The following is a 14,638-nucleotide window of genomic DNA, read 5'->3' as shown; positions in this document are numbered from 1 at the left end:
GATTGTTTAATATAATTTTCATTTATAATAATTCTTAATTGGCATAAATTCAATTTAACATAATTGTTATTTGATATAATGTTAATTTGTCATAATTTACAATTCTCATAATGCTCATTTGTCATAATTCTTATTAGTCATAACTGTTATTTGTCATAATTACTGATTGACATAATGTTAACTTTTTATAATAAGCACTGACATAATGTTTATTTCGCATAATTTAAGTTTGACATAATGTTCATTAGACATAATTTTAATTTGACATAATGTTCATTGTTCATAATTTTTATTTGTCATAATTATCATGCAGTATAAAATGTACTTGATATAATGTTCATTTGTCATAACTATTTTATGACATAATGTTTATTTGTAATAATTTTTAATTGGTATAACACTAAATTAGTATAATGTGTATTTGACATACTGTTCATTTGTCATAATTTTCATTTGACATAATTCCCATTCGTCATAACTTTATGTGTCAACGATTTTTTGCTGTATTTCCCATCCTTGGTTTTTTAATTAGTAGTTTGTATATGTTGGTAAAGTAGATTAGGTGGCGCTGTCTAATATTTCTGAAATTAATTCTATCTTGCTTTTAAATATGAAAAATTACTTTTTTTTCCAAGTTACAATTTTAATATTGTACAATTCAATTACATTTTTTTAAAAATAATATGACAATTCATATTAATAATGATGACATTAAAAAATTGTACAATATTAAAATTGTAATTTTCACATTTAAAAGCAAGATAGAATTAATTTCAGAAATATTAGACAGCGCCACCTAATCTACTTTACCAACATATACAAACTACTAATTAAAAAACCAAGGATGGGAAGATACAGCAAAAAATCGTTGACACATAAAGTTATGACAAATGGGAATTATGTCAAATGAAAATTATGACAAATGAACAGTATGTCAAATACACATTATACTAATTTAGTGTTATACCAATTAAAAATTATTACAAATAAACATTATGTCATAAAATAGTTATGACAAATGAACATTATATCAAGTACATTTTATACTGCATGATAATTATGACAAATAAAAATTATGAACAATGAACATTATGTCAAATTAAAATTATGTCTAATGAACATTATGTCAAACTTAAATTATGCGAAATAAACATTATGTCAGTGCTTATTATAAAAAGTTAACATTATGTCAATCAGTAATTATGACAAATAACAGTTATGACTAATAAGAATTATGACAAATGAGCATTATGAGAATTGTAAATTATGACAAATTAACATTATATCAAATAACAATTATGTTAAATTGAATTTATGCCAATTAAGAATTATTATAAATGAAAATTATATTAAACAATCGATGTGACGAATAAACATTATATCAAATATATTTTATACTAAATGATAATTATGCCAAATAAAAATTATGACAAATGAAAGTTATGACTAATAAGAATTATGACAAATGAGCATTTTGTGAAATGCAAATTATGACAAATGAACATTATGTCAAATACACATTATACTAAATAAGCGTTATGTCAATTGCTGATTATTAATAATAAACATTATATCAAACAGTGATTATTACAAATGACAGTTATGATTATTAAGAATTATGAAAAATGAGCATTATGTCCAATAGTCATTATGTTAAATTAGCGTTATACCAGTTAAGAATTATTACCAATAAATATTATGTCAAAAAGTAGTTATGACGAATGAACATTATATCAAATACATTTTATGATGAATGATAATTATGCCAAATTAAAATTATGATCAATGAAAATTATGTCAAATAAAGATTATGACAAATGTATATTATGCCAAATAAAAATTTTGACAATTGAAAGTTATACCGAATATAACTTATACTAAATAAACATTCTGTCAAATGCGAATTATGCTGAATAATTAGTATGTCAATTAAAATTTATGCTAAAGTAAAATTATGACCAAAAAAATTATGACAAATATTGGTTATGTCAACTGGTTTTATGTCAAATGAATATTATGACATTTGAGATTTGGGGAAAATTACGGCACCACACATTCACTGCCCTCTCACTCACCTAACCTACACACACCCCACACACTTTTTAAAACTTTTATTCCACCTTATTTACAATTTTTAAACACACACACTGTCTTTCACTTTATACCTAACTATCCACTACACACTTTCCACATACACTATACCCACCCTTCATTCACAAATCACTAAAAATTTGCAAAAATGCTGGCAACCGAAAAACACATTTCTGTACTGTAACCGTACCGTATCAAACGAGCCTTATATAAACAATTTCGGATGAACGGACTTTAAATTAATAATTAATAATAATTATTATTTAAATAATTAATAACATCTGAAGGAATGAAAATATACAGTTAATTCTTTTTTCTATTTGAAAGATCATTTAATTATGTGTCAAACAAGACCAATGCAAATAGCATTTTTAACAAATTAAAGTATTAATAAATGAATATTCGCCAAATTTGGCATATGTCTCTTGCTTATATTAAGGAATGTTCATGAATTTTTCAGCTTAAACGGAACTCGATAACAAGTTTAAAAATTGAAAAAAAACTTTATTTTTTAAATAAATGAACTAAAAAATTTTTATGTTTCAAAATTAATTTCTTTTTCTTAAACTTCAATATTTTTTGCGCAAAAAGCGTTTAAGAAATTTTTTTCTAGTACTAAAAGTGAAAAAGTTTATATAAGTAATTGAAAAAAAAGTTGGACTAATTTTTTAATGCAAATATCTCGAACAATAATAAATATTTTTTTAAAAATTTTTTTACTCAATTAGACCCCTAACCTCTACTCAAAATCTTATTATTGAAGAATTCGAAGGATTGACCCCTCAATTTCACATCGAATTGCTCATGTGTATTACATATACCAATTGGCACTGCGTGACGGCGCTCGTGCGATCAATTGTCTCTACCTCAAATACTTTAAAAGATCCCACTTTGAAAATTACATGTTTTCTAGGAAATTAGTCAAGCTTTACTTTGAGATAGTTAAAAAAATTTTTTAAAATCCGATTTTGAGATATACACTACCGTCGGAAATTGTCGGTACGATTGACGTGCGCGGGATGAAATGTTGATGTCGCACCTAAATTAAGATATTTTAAGTTTGAGAAAAGCTAGAGACTTGAAACTTAGATCACCTGAAAGCTGATAAAATTCTGCTTCTGAATATATACCTAGAATTTTTTTTCGACTTTCTGGAGCGATTATAACACTGGAAATATTTCGAAAAAAAACGTCTAATTTTCCCAATTTCGTACCCAGTTTTTGATTCCCTGCATAATCTAGGAAAATGCAAGGAAAAATTTGTAACTCCTACAACATAATCTTTAAGATCTTAGCTTTAAAAGTAATTTTTAAGACTTAAAAAATATTGTTTCGTTTTTGAGATAAGTTGAAAAATGTCAGAGCATGCTTTTTACACAACTCAGCGTCAAAGATGAGTTCTTGCATCCCCGCTGCTTAGCCCGTTCCTTGCGCCAGGGCCGAATATGCGTGCGGGCCCCTGCTTGAAACCCGTCTCGTATTTTCTCACATTTACAGTTATTGATTATTATAAATGTTATAAATATTTTATTATTATTAATATTTATATTATTATTAATATTTATATTATTATTATTATTATTTATTATATTATATTATGTTATACTATATATAATTTAGTGTACATAAGAAAGTTCTTTTTTTCTGAAAATGCACTTTCTGCATTTTTACTAAAATAATTAGTACTACAAATTAAATTTTTCAAAATTAATTACAATAAATTTTAAACAAAAAATTTTAAAGTTCTGAAAAAGAAGAACATTTTTCCAATTTGGTAAATTTTAAGTACAATATTAAAAAGTATTTGTTAAACTTTTAATTAACTAATAATAATAACATATTTTAAATAAATTAATTAATATACTAATAATCAATAACTGTAAATGTGAGAAAATACGAGACGGGTTTCAAGCAGGGGCCCGCACGCATATTCGGCCCTGGCGCAAGGAACGGGCTAAGCAGCGGGGATGCAAGAACTCATCTTTGACGCTGAGTTGTGTAAAAAGCATGCTCTGACATTTTTCAACTTATCTCAAAAACGAAACAATATTTTTTAAGTCTTAAAAATTACTTTTAAAGCTAAGATCTTAAAGATTATGTTGTAGGAGTTACAAATTTTTCCTTGCATTTTCCTAGATTATGCAGGGAATCAAAAACTGGGTACGAAATTGGGAAAATTAGACGTTTTTTTTCGAAATATTTCCAGTGTTATAATCGCTCCAGAAAGTCGAAAAAAAATTCTAGGTATATATTCAGAAGCAGAATTTTATCAGCTTTCAGGTGATCTAAGTTTCAAGTCTCTAGCTTTTCTCAAACTTAAAATATCTTAATTTAGGTGCGACATCAACATTTCATCCCGCGCACGTCAATCGTACCGACAATTTCCGACGGTAGTGTACGTAAATTAACATTTTGACCTTGAATTTCAAGGTCAAATTTTATTTAAAAAAAAAAATTTATCACCATCGTGTAACCCCTCAAGAAAGCTTTGAAAATCATTATATATATGTTAACTTTTATGCATTCTACTTATAAATATTGTACAAAGAAAAAAATTTTTTTTAAAGTCAAAAATTAAAATTATTGTAATTCAAAAACTATTTGATCAAATTCAATAATAAATGTTAAATTGATAACAAAAAACTTTAGTATGGCAGAAAACATTCTTTTTGGTGCGTATTCTATATAACCATAAACCTGGGGGACATCATAAAGAAACTATTGCACCGATTAAACTCAAATGTGTATGGACTATTCTGCATATATATCGCTATCGTCGGAAATAGAATCATAAATCTTTAATTAATATTAAACCCCTTTTTTTAAACAATTTAAGTTGAAAAAACAAGGTCAAAAATGAAAAAAGTCCTCCATTTTGTTATTTTTCATCGAAAATAGTTTATTGTAGTTCCGACGATAGCGACGAGCTTACTTTTCAAGAAAATATCAAAAATTTTATTTTTCGGTGACCTGAATTGGAGATATCGTGTCCGCCAATCACAAGTAGGGGTATTTTCAGGCGGCCATGGCAGCATTATAATCCATAATAAATAAGGAATAAAAAAATTTTTTTTAATAGTTTAAAACCCCTTTTTTTAGGTATAAAAAGTTTGGAGTAAATAAAATAAATTTTGTAATAAAAAAAATATTTAAGGGAAGTCACTGAGATGTGTTACTAACACCTTAAGCTAATTTTCATAATAAAAAATTATTTTCCTTTTCACAGAATAATAATTTTTATTTATTATTTATATTGATTTTAGTCGTCTTCGTACACAAGAATTATTAAATTTTTATAAATTAAATATAGTGTCTTTCTCTATTCACTACACGGCACAGCACTTAGCACTAATTTCTCCGATCTGAAAAAATACACTGACCTTTTAAACGTTGATCTATTTTACCGGAAATCTTGTAATTGAGTCTTCTATTGGATAAATGGTCTTTTTTAATCCTCCAGTAAACCGCGCGAAATAATCTTAAGGGCTTGACCCATGTTGGCATTAAGGTGTCAGCTGAAAACGAAAAACCTGTAAGTAAAAGAGATAAACATATAACATTCTCTCTTTCGCTCACATTATTTACGTTTTTCGCTGACGTTTTATGCCTACATGGGACGGTCCCTTTACATAACTATTATTACAGAAATTAAAATTTTTTGTGATATTTAGTAGCAACTCATCAGTTAATATAGTTTTAATTATTCATTAAACGTGATTTAAATTAAAATAACTATGCAACGTGCAAATAATATGTTGAACAAATTTAAACGTAAAATTAATCAAAATATATAATGAAAAAATATTTAAAACTATGAACTTTTTACATTAAAAGGAAGGAATTATTTACACAAATTAGGGGAGAGGGCCCTAAGATGGACATTTGATATAAAATTTTCGTATAAGTATATGTCGCCTCGTGATTTTTTTACTGATTTAGTTTGTTAAGATGAAGCTTTTTATATAAACACGGATCAGAAAGAATTATTTTTCTTCCTGTAACACATATCACGTGGATTTTTCGTTTTAAAAAGTTTTGTAACAGTTTTTATTCCAGTCGATAAAATTATCTATATTTTTGATTTCGAATAGGTGCATGTCGTAATAACCTCATTTATTTATCGTATAATATTATTCTAAAATGATTCGGTTGACACTCTGTGTTTGAAAAAAATTTATATTTGCGCCAAAAAAATTGGGTCATTGGTTATAAGATGGACAATCTGCTGGCCCTAAGATGAACATCACACCTTAATTTCTTAACTTTATTTATTTTCAATGTTACAGTTTCTTAATAATGCTCTAAGCCTTATAATCGAAATTTTTTCTTTTTCTACTTCAAAATTGTGTTGTTATCAATACAGAACTGAAATCTGTCGATAGTTACCGACAGTTCTGATTGTTATTTGAAATTTCTTATATAGCCAAAATCTGCGAACCCTGGTACGAATGTCCGAATTGTGACTCAGACAATTCAGCCTGGAGCTGGATTTATTGTTAATTTCGTTTAATTATTTATAAAAAATAGCTAATCTCTTATTAAATAAATTATAAATTAGATGGGATAAACACTTAAATATTGTATTTCATTTATTAATTTACATTAATTCTAACTACATTTTTAATAAAACTCGGATTTCTTCTGGAAAAAAGTAATAGTTAAACTTTAAAATGATTTAAAGCGCCGGCCGACTTTACCCCATTTTACGGTAATGTTTAACATTTAAAAAATGTTAGAACTTTTAAAAAATATAATAAAGAAACAGAAAATTGGTTTAAAAATCCTTACTTGATATTTTATTTTACCCGTTTTTTAATGCATTTTATGATGGTGTCGATCTTGGGGACACTTTTTTTCAAATCGAAATTTACAACAATTTGAAAAAATTCTTTAAAAAATGTTTGTTTGCAAATTAAAATTTTTTCGTTGTGGCCAGAGGATACCTTATTTATTGTATTTCCATACGGTATGCACCATTTTTAAATATCCTAAAACGATTGGATTCTATAGCACAAAATCAAAACTATGTCCATCTTGGGGCCCTCTTCCCTATATAAAAACGTTTTAAAACAATTAAAATATTTTAACTTTTTTATCAAATACAAAAGGGTATCTAAAGTTTTAACATACCTTCGATAAGGTTGTTGCATGAGGATAGAGATTAACTAAACAACTTTCTCTTCTGAGACGATAGTCCCATCGAGTTTCCAAATGAGGAATTTCCATTGTATCACAAATACTTTGTACATGACTAGCTGTGTGCGAACTTTGAGGTCCAAAGATTGCAGCAACACCATTTCTTAACAAGTAGCATACTGAAATACAACATTATAAGTTTTTTAAAAGTAGTACCAAGAAACAACATTTTTTGAAAAGAGCTTACATTAAGTTTTTGTATTAAAAGCAAGTTGTTCTTTCAACCCCTTGACTGTGAGGTACGTCTATAGATGCACTTTCTAAAGTAGGCTCTTATTGTGTGATACATATATACACGAAATTACAAAAAAAACTGATATACAATCACACTGACGTTATTTAATATATTTTGAACGCTGAATCCGAAATTCAAAAAACAAAATCCATTGTGTCTTCTTAAAAGTGACGTATCTTGAAATTCGATTGATACTCGTCACTGTGGTTGTTTTTAGGGTTACAAATTACGAATATGAAGTCAGTTTCATTTGAAATTCGTTACTTGGGGGTTTTAAAATTCGCTGAATTCGAATCTCATGTTCAATTCTTAAAATTCAAAATGGCGGACAGGAAAATTAAAAATCATTAAAATTTACTTAAAACTTGTAACTGAATATATATCAGGCAAAATTCCTTTAAATTAAAGCTTTTCGGATCAGGCTAAAATTTACACAAACTTTAGTACTATGGGTGAGTACCCATAAATTAATATTAAATTTTATGCAAAACAATCCAAAATACTTCATATAGGGCTCGTTGGATGCGGAATTACCTTAACTTTCAATTGATAAGTTCAGATTTACGATAACTTTATTTGATTTTAAAATATTTCATTTTTTACTAACAACAAGCATCCAAAAGCACTATATGAAGTATTTTGGTTCAATTTTTTATATAACAATGAAAAATGAAATATCTTACAAACAATTAAAGTTATCGTAAATCTAAACTTACCAATTGAAAGTTAAGGTAATTCCGCATCCAACGAGACCCATATGAAGTATTTCGGATAAGTAGATTGTTAATAAAGAATTGCAATGTTAACTTACCATTCGAAAAAGCAAAAAAAAAACCTTTCCAAAACATATAGGTCAACATTTTTTTATCCATTTATATAAAAGTTACGATTTTTTAAAAAATCCACTGTTCACATGTGACATGAAATTTGAACCCCCTCTACCCTCTGCAGTTTTTCATAAAACTTAATAATAATTTATCGGTGAAGTACTCACCCATAGTACTAAAGTTTGTGCAAATTTCAGCACGATCCGAAAACCTTCAATTTTAAACTTAAATCACTTCAGGAATTTTGCCTTATATATCAGATTCGTAATAAACGACCATCAAAACCCCCGAGTAACTTGTTTCAAGCAAATCCGACGAAATTAGAAAAAAATGTCCGCCATATTCAGATTCCTAATCAGCGACCTCGAAAATATGGCAATAATCGAATCCGCACATTTTTAAGAAATTGAATCCACCATATTTGATCCGCCATTTTTCATTTTGAAAAATTGATGTCAGATTTGTAATCAGCAACCCTAAAAACCTTAGTATACCAAGTTTCATGAATATCCGTTAAAATTTTTTTCAACACACTTTCGGGTCAAACAGTGGAAATTTTGTCGACAGCCAAGGGGTTAAGTTAAAGCAAAAAAAAATTGTAAAAAAACTTTTTTTTATAAGAATTTCCCCTCTTAACGTCAACTATATCGTAGAAAAATTTAAATTATTTTTAAAGAAAAACTTTTATTCATAAAAGTTTGGAAGATCTTTTTTTGACTTTATATGAAGAAAAAAGTTTTTAAATTACTGTCTTTGCAAACAATTTTTCTACCCCAGAAGGCACAAACTTTCTATTTTAATCATATGACAACATGCGTGATTAAAAATAAATCAACTACATCTACAATATTTTGTAGTAATTTTAGCCAACTTGATATCATTTATTTTCTTACACGATACACATACAAATTGCAATAGCAGTAACTAATGTTGCGAATATTAATAAGAATAAGAAATGACAGAAAATTAGGATAATCTTATGTTTACATCTGCGCTGTTCTAGAGAAAATACCCTTTTATTATTTTTGTTGACAGTACGGATTTAAAATTACCATATTAATCATCCAACTTTTATTTCCAAAAATTATAGTAATGTATTATTGTTATTATTATTATTTTTACATTTAATAAGTATAAAAAAATTGTACTAGTAATTTTAACTGATCTCTACATCGTAATGAAGCAATTTTTCATTACAATGCATAAAAAAACAATAAATTCATAAAAAATCATGCAGGAGGATCGGTTGTGATTTTGAATCTTTGAAATTTTGTTTATTTAGGAGACAAAGATTTGAAATATTCAAGAGTTTTTTTTCGGCATCGGGGACCAACTTTTTTTTCGTTAAAGATAGGTGTGCCCACAGTAAAAATTGACACATTTTGTCATAAATTGCATTACTTATAAAAAAAACTCAGGCCTTAAAAGGTTAAAACACATGCATAGTCTGGATATCCCTTGGATGTCTTATGACTTTTTTCCGAGTGAATATGCCAGAACAGCCTTTGCACTCATTAGTCAGTCAAAAAATAGTAGCAAAAAGTAGCCTGAAAAGTAAAAAAAGTAGAAAAAAGTAGCCTACGGAAAAAATTAAAAATATTTGTAGTTTGTATATTAAATTGTATTTAATTTTAAAAAATTAAATTTCAACACTTAATTTACATAATAATTTGCATAATACTTAGTTTTTAAGGTATTAAAATTAAAATTATCCCATAAAAGTAAAGAATTTTCGAACATTTAAATGGCAATATAGAGGTAATTACAAATTTTTGGCTCAATCCATTATATTTTATATCAAAAGTCGTTAAGGCCTAATTTTTTAAAAAATAGATACTTTCCGAAATGATTCTGGATGATATTTAGAAAACGAAATAAAAACTATTAAGTCAAAATTTTTATTATTTATCTTGAAATATGAGTTTAAAATGGAAAAGATATGGAAAACTCACTTTTTCAGCAATTAGAAAGATTATTAAAAATATAGACAACTCTTTTAAAATGTACAATGTATTACTGACTCTTGTTCAGAATTAATTAATTTATTATCTTTTATTGATTACACAGCCTCAGAAAAAAATTAATTTTGTCCGGCGAAATAGACTAGTCATTCTTACGTCTTATTGTTAGTTCTTACAGATAATCGCAAAAATCTGATAAAAATCCTGAATTAGGGACACAGATAATTTTTTGCCGTAACACTACGATTTTGTATTTCCATGTACATTGTACTTTTTTCCACTGAATTCGAATTCAAAGTCAGAATTGAGAGATTAGCTTAAATTTTGAAGATATGCCAAAAAACTGATTGATTTTTTTTGATTATTTTGTTTATTGAGTTTTTTGCAATTATCTCAAAACATTTCAGCAAATCTAACAATTCTAACTTTGGATTCGGAATCAGTGGCTAAAAATACATGGAATTACACTATCGCAGTGTCATACAAAAATTTTTTAACTTTTTGATTTTCTTTTCTTTTTTAAGAAGTTTTTTTGAGTTTATCTCAAAAATAAGAGCCAACTTTTAAATTCTGACCCCGGATTCGGATTCAGCGACCCAAAATACGTAAGAATGACTAGTCTATTTTACCGGACAAAATTTTTTTTGTGGGGGTTTGTTAATTAAGTAAAAAAATGAAAATAATAGATAAAATATGTTTTCAAAATTGGTCTGTGAAAGTAAGTAAGTTTAAACAGCACACAAAAATAACACAAAAATTTGATCTACAAGGTGCTAAATATCTTGCGGTTACTTTAACCTAGCGCATTAACATTTATGTAAAACTGTGAAAAATAGCCGGTTATCTATGTATATTTCGGTGGTGAGGATAAATCACTCTATTTTCTTAATTTCTAGTTTTTTATTTATCTAGTTTATTTTTATTTAGATATTTATTTTTATCTAGTTTTTTAATTTTCTTCTAATTTCTAGAAAATCTTTAAGTTTTTAATTAATATTTATTTAGGCATATTTGAAATTTAAAGAACTGATTTAATACCAATTTTTTAGCTTTCATAAATTTAAATGGGTTAAAGTAACCGCAAGATATTCAGCACTTTATAGATCCAATTTTTGTGTGCTATTTAAAATTACTTAAAACCATATACAGGTTTTGAACTCATTAGTTGGCAAAAAAGTAACAAAAAGTTGTCTAAATAGTGGAAAAGTAGCTTTTAGTAGCCTAAGGTTGAAAAAAGTAACCAAAAAGTAGCCAACCATCAAAAAAGTAGCAAATAGTAGCTTTTAGTCGAAGAGTGCGAAGCCTGCAGAGACATCCATGGATAGACATAGGTATCCCTAGAGTATCCAAACCGCTAAAATTCAAAAGATATACTTAGGACGTCGCAGGGATACCCTGATTATCCTTGCGTTATGAGAGCAAAATATAAGGATCTAATGATACAAGCTTTTTTATTATACTTACCACGTTTAGAAGCGTGAAAGCTATCTTGTGGAGAAATTTGTTCTATTTGCGCACTTAGTCGCGACTTTGGTAAAATATCCCTATTTGCATTTATTTTCTCTACAGCATATCGAAAAGCTACTTCTTGTTTGTCATCTGTAGGGTGAAATAAACCACCTAGAAAAGTTAAAATTTTTTAGACTAATTGTTATAATATGGATTTATAATTTGGTAATTTCGGAATATTTAAATATTGCTCCTTCATAAAGAAAGATTAATTTGCTTTAAAAAAAAACTTTTTGTTCGTACAGTCAATCAGGGGTGCGATTTTTTAATTTCACTTTGACTTTCGATTTGATATTGACTTTTACTTTTAACATTAACTTTGATTTTAACTTTGACTTGAAAATTTATAAAACTACTATATTACGTGAATATTACATTTTTGATACGTTAGAAAAACTGTTTTATAAGTGTCACGCCACAGTAACTTTTACATTCATGTTATAAAAATCCTTTTTTTTAATCAATGCCAATTTGCGTTTCCCTGCGACTAAACATTCTTTTCTCTTATATATAAACGAACCCTGCGTTTTGTATAGTTCTACGTTCATATATTGTATTTTTAAAAATATACAATTAGAAGCGAGAAACTCAGTATTTCCCTAAAAGGGCATAAACGAGTGTCCCTTTCCTTCAAGATACTCTCTCTCAAAGATCAATTTTATAACTCTAAATCTTTGTCTAAATAAATTTGTAACCTTGTCATTAAAAATCACTATTCTCTTTCTTGCCTGTACCTTTAGCTCAGAACCTTCTGCTCTGTAAATGAAATAGTAATTCAATAAAATAAAATATTATTTCGTTAGTTATTTCTCTATTTGAGACGTAACATAAGCTAGAAAGCAATCAATGATTTTTAAAAGGACAACGCACAAAATACACGTAAAATGGCTTTCAGCCAATTTGGCTGAAACTGTGGGAGAATATTCTTTGAAATGTCCTGAACAAATAATTGTTATGAAAACATCTCCCCCAAAGAATATTTTTCGAGATATAATGGGTTAAAGGTAAAAAAATAGGTGGGTCTTTCTATACGCAGATTATCATTTTCATGACCGTCGTAATGATTAAACAATCTACAAAACATAATATATAAAAAAACGTAATCACATAATAACAGAATAAAAACATAATATAATATAATATAATATAATATAATATAATATAATATAATATAATTATATTCTGAGAAGTAATTACATTCTAATTGTTTGTCTGATGACCAAGACGCATGTTTTGTGGAATGTTCAATCATTACGACGGTTATGTAAATTCTTGGCAGACCTTGTCGTGGTGGTGGGGCTTTTCACTAAATGACAACCAGTAACCAGGGTGGTTCCCTGACCAAATAAACCAAATGGAAAAAAATTATGATAATGGGACCAATTGAAAATATGGTCGTCGAGGTGGTCGGATCCCTCAACAACGGCGCTGTTGGGAGTGGGCTTGTTGGCTCTCAAATGTCGGCATCATGCAACAACAAGACTGCAGGACTGGACTCCTTGGGTTCTGCAGTAAGTGAAGCATCAAGGTTTAGGGAAGGTGAAACCAGCAACTTCGAGTCGAATGTTGCTGAGCAGTTAAAGACAATACCGAAAGTATTGGACAGTATGCGTCAGGCGTGCAAACGGCAGAAGAACATCAGCAAGGATGTTCAAGACGGTTTGACGGCTCTGGAGAAGGCGTTCGAAATAATTCGCAGTAACCTGCGATTTATAAACGAACCCTTTAAGGTCTCCGAGCCGCCCAAAGGAAACGTCAAAACATCTTTGCTGACAATGAAGTCTTCTAACCTTCAGCATCCTCTTAGTGAAGCGAGAAAGCGACATAGAGAGGGCTGAAGCCCGGATGCAAGGCAGCAGACGTCGACGCCTAAAGAGAAGAGGGTCAAGAGCAGCGATGCTCCTGACAAAACCCTTATCTCACAGGTGCAGGAAAGTGTTGTTTCGCGTGCTGGGGTGGCTGGCGATAAGGTAGGTGTCAAAGTAGTCGGCGATGGCTTTGTTCTTGCCGTTAATAAAAAGAAGAGGGCTCGGAAAAGAAGGCCCAAAAACGAGCAGAGGCCCCGAAGCGCTCTTCAAGGCCCAGGAACACGGAGGCAGTCAGGATTTCGGTGAGAGATAAAGATTCTTACGCCGAAATCCTGAAAGTCATGAAAACCTCGGTTAAACCGGAAGAAATCGGTACCGAGGTTTTAAAAGTAAGAAAGACCCTCAACAACGAAGTCCTCGTTGTGGTCAAGAAAGGAGGAGAGACCTCAAAGTTCGCCCGGGCACGTACCTCTGCTCTGTCTGACAAAGCCGAGGTTAGGGCCCTGGTAAATAAAAAGACCATCGAGATCAGAGATCTAGATGAAACCACCACCGAGGGTGATGTGGTTTCGGCCTTGAGGGGCAAGTTGGGAAAGTCCGACCTGGATATTGAGTGTCGGCTTTTGCCACGCTTTGGTGGAGTAATGGCAGCATTAATCCGTCTTCCTGACGCGGATTGTGATACCTTGCTTAAGTTAGGCAAAATCCACATTGGATGGATTAATGCCCCAATTAGGGAGCATGTAGAAGTGGCTAGGTGCCAAAAGTGCATGGTTTATGGACACGTGACCCGATCCTGCAAAGGCCCCGACAGAACTAAAAACTGTCGGAGATGCGGCGGAGAGGGTCACTTAGCTAAAAAGTGCGAAGTTAAGAAACCGAAGTGCTTAACATGCTCAGACTTAGCCAAGGTAGACGCAGATCATGTTGCCAGAAAAACATCGTGTCCCGTTTACAAGGAAGAGCTGCAGAAGCTTAAAAGGGCAAACCCTTAAAGTTTCTGCAGGTCAA

The 14,638-nt window shown here is 29.5% G+C and overlaps 1 protein-coding gene across 4 annotated transcripts in view; it reads right to left on the bottom strand.

The window, feature by feature from the left end:
• The window catches only part of LOC127276958 (glutamate receptor ionotropic, kainate 1-like), a 143,769-nt gene that overhangs the window by 53,137 nt on the left and 75,994 nt on the right, over positions 1 to 14,638 (bottom strand). For 3 of the 4 annotated variants that reach the window (XM_051297716.1, XM_051297715.1, XM_051297717.1), the window contains 2 exons: positions 11,775 to 11,930; positions 7,222 to 7,406 (listed from right to left, as the gene is read on the bottom strand). In XM_051297716.1, coding sequence (XP_051153673.1) covers positions 7,222 to 7,406; positions 11,775 to 11,930 — 341 coding nt within the window. Of the gene's footprint in view, positions 1 to 5,360; positions 5,622 to 7,221; positions 7,407 to 11,774; positions 11,931 to 14,638 lie in introns of those variants that run through there. The other variant, XM_051297718.1, reaches the window with a different exon arrangement.

Source organism: Leptopilina boulardi, unplaced genomic scaffold (genome assembly GCF_019393585.1).
Source record: "Leptopilina boulardi isolate dan_hultmark-lab unplaced genomic scaffold, ZJU_Lbou_2.1 LbouV2_162, whole genome shotgun sequence".
NCBI classification, from domain to species: Eukaryota; Metazoa; Arthropoda; class Insecta; order Hymenoptera; family Figitidae; genus Leptopilina; species Leptopilina boulardi.
Note: the sequence above shows the minus strand (reverse complement) of the source record. Positions and strands in the feature narration are given on the sequence as shown.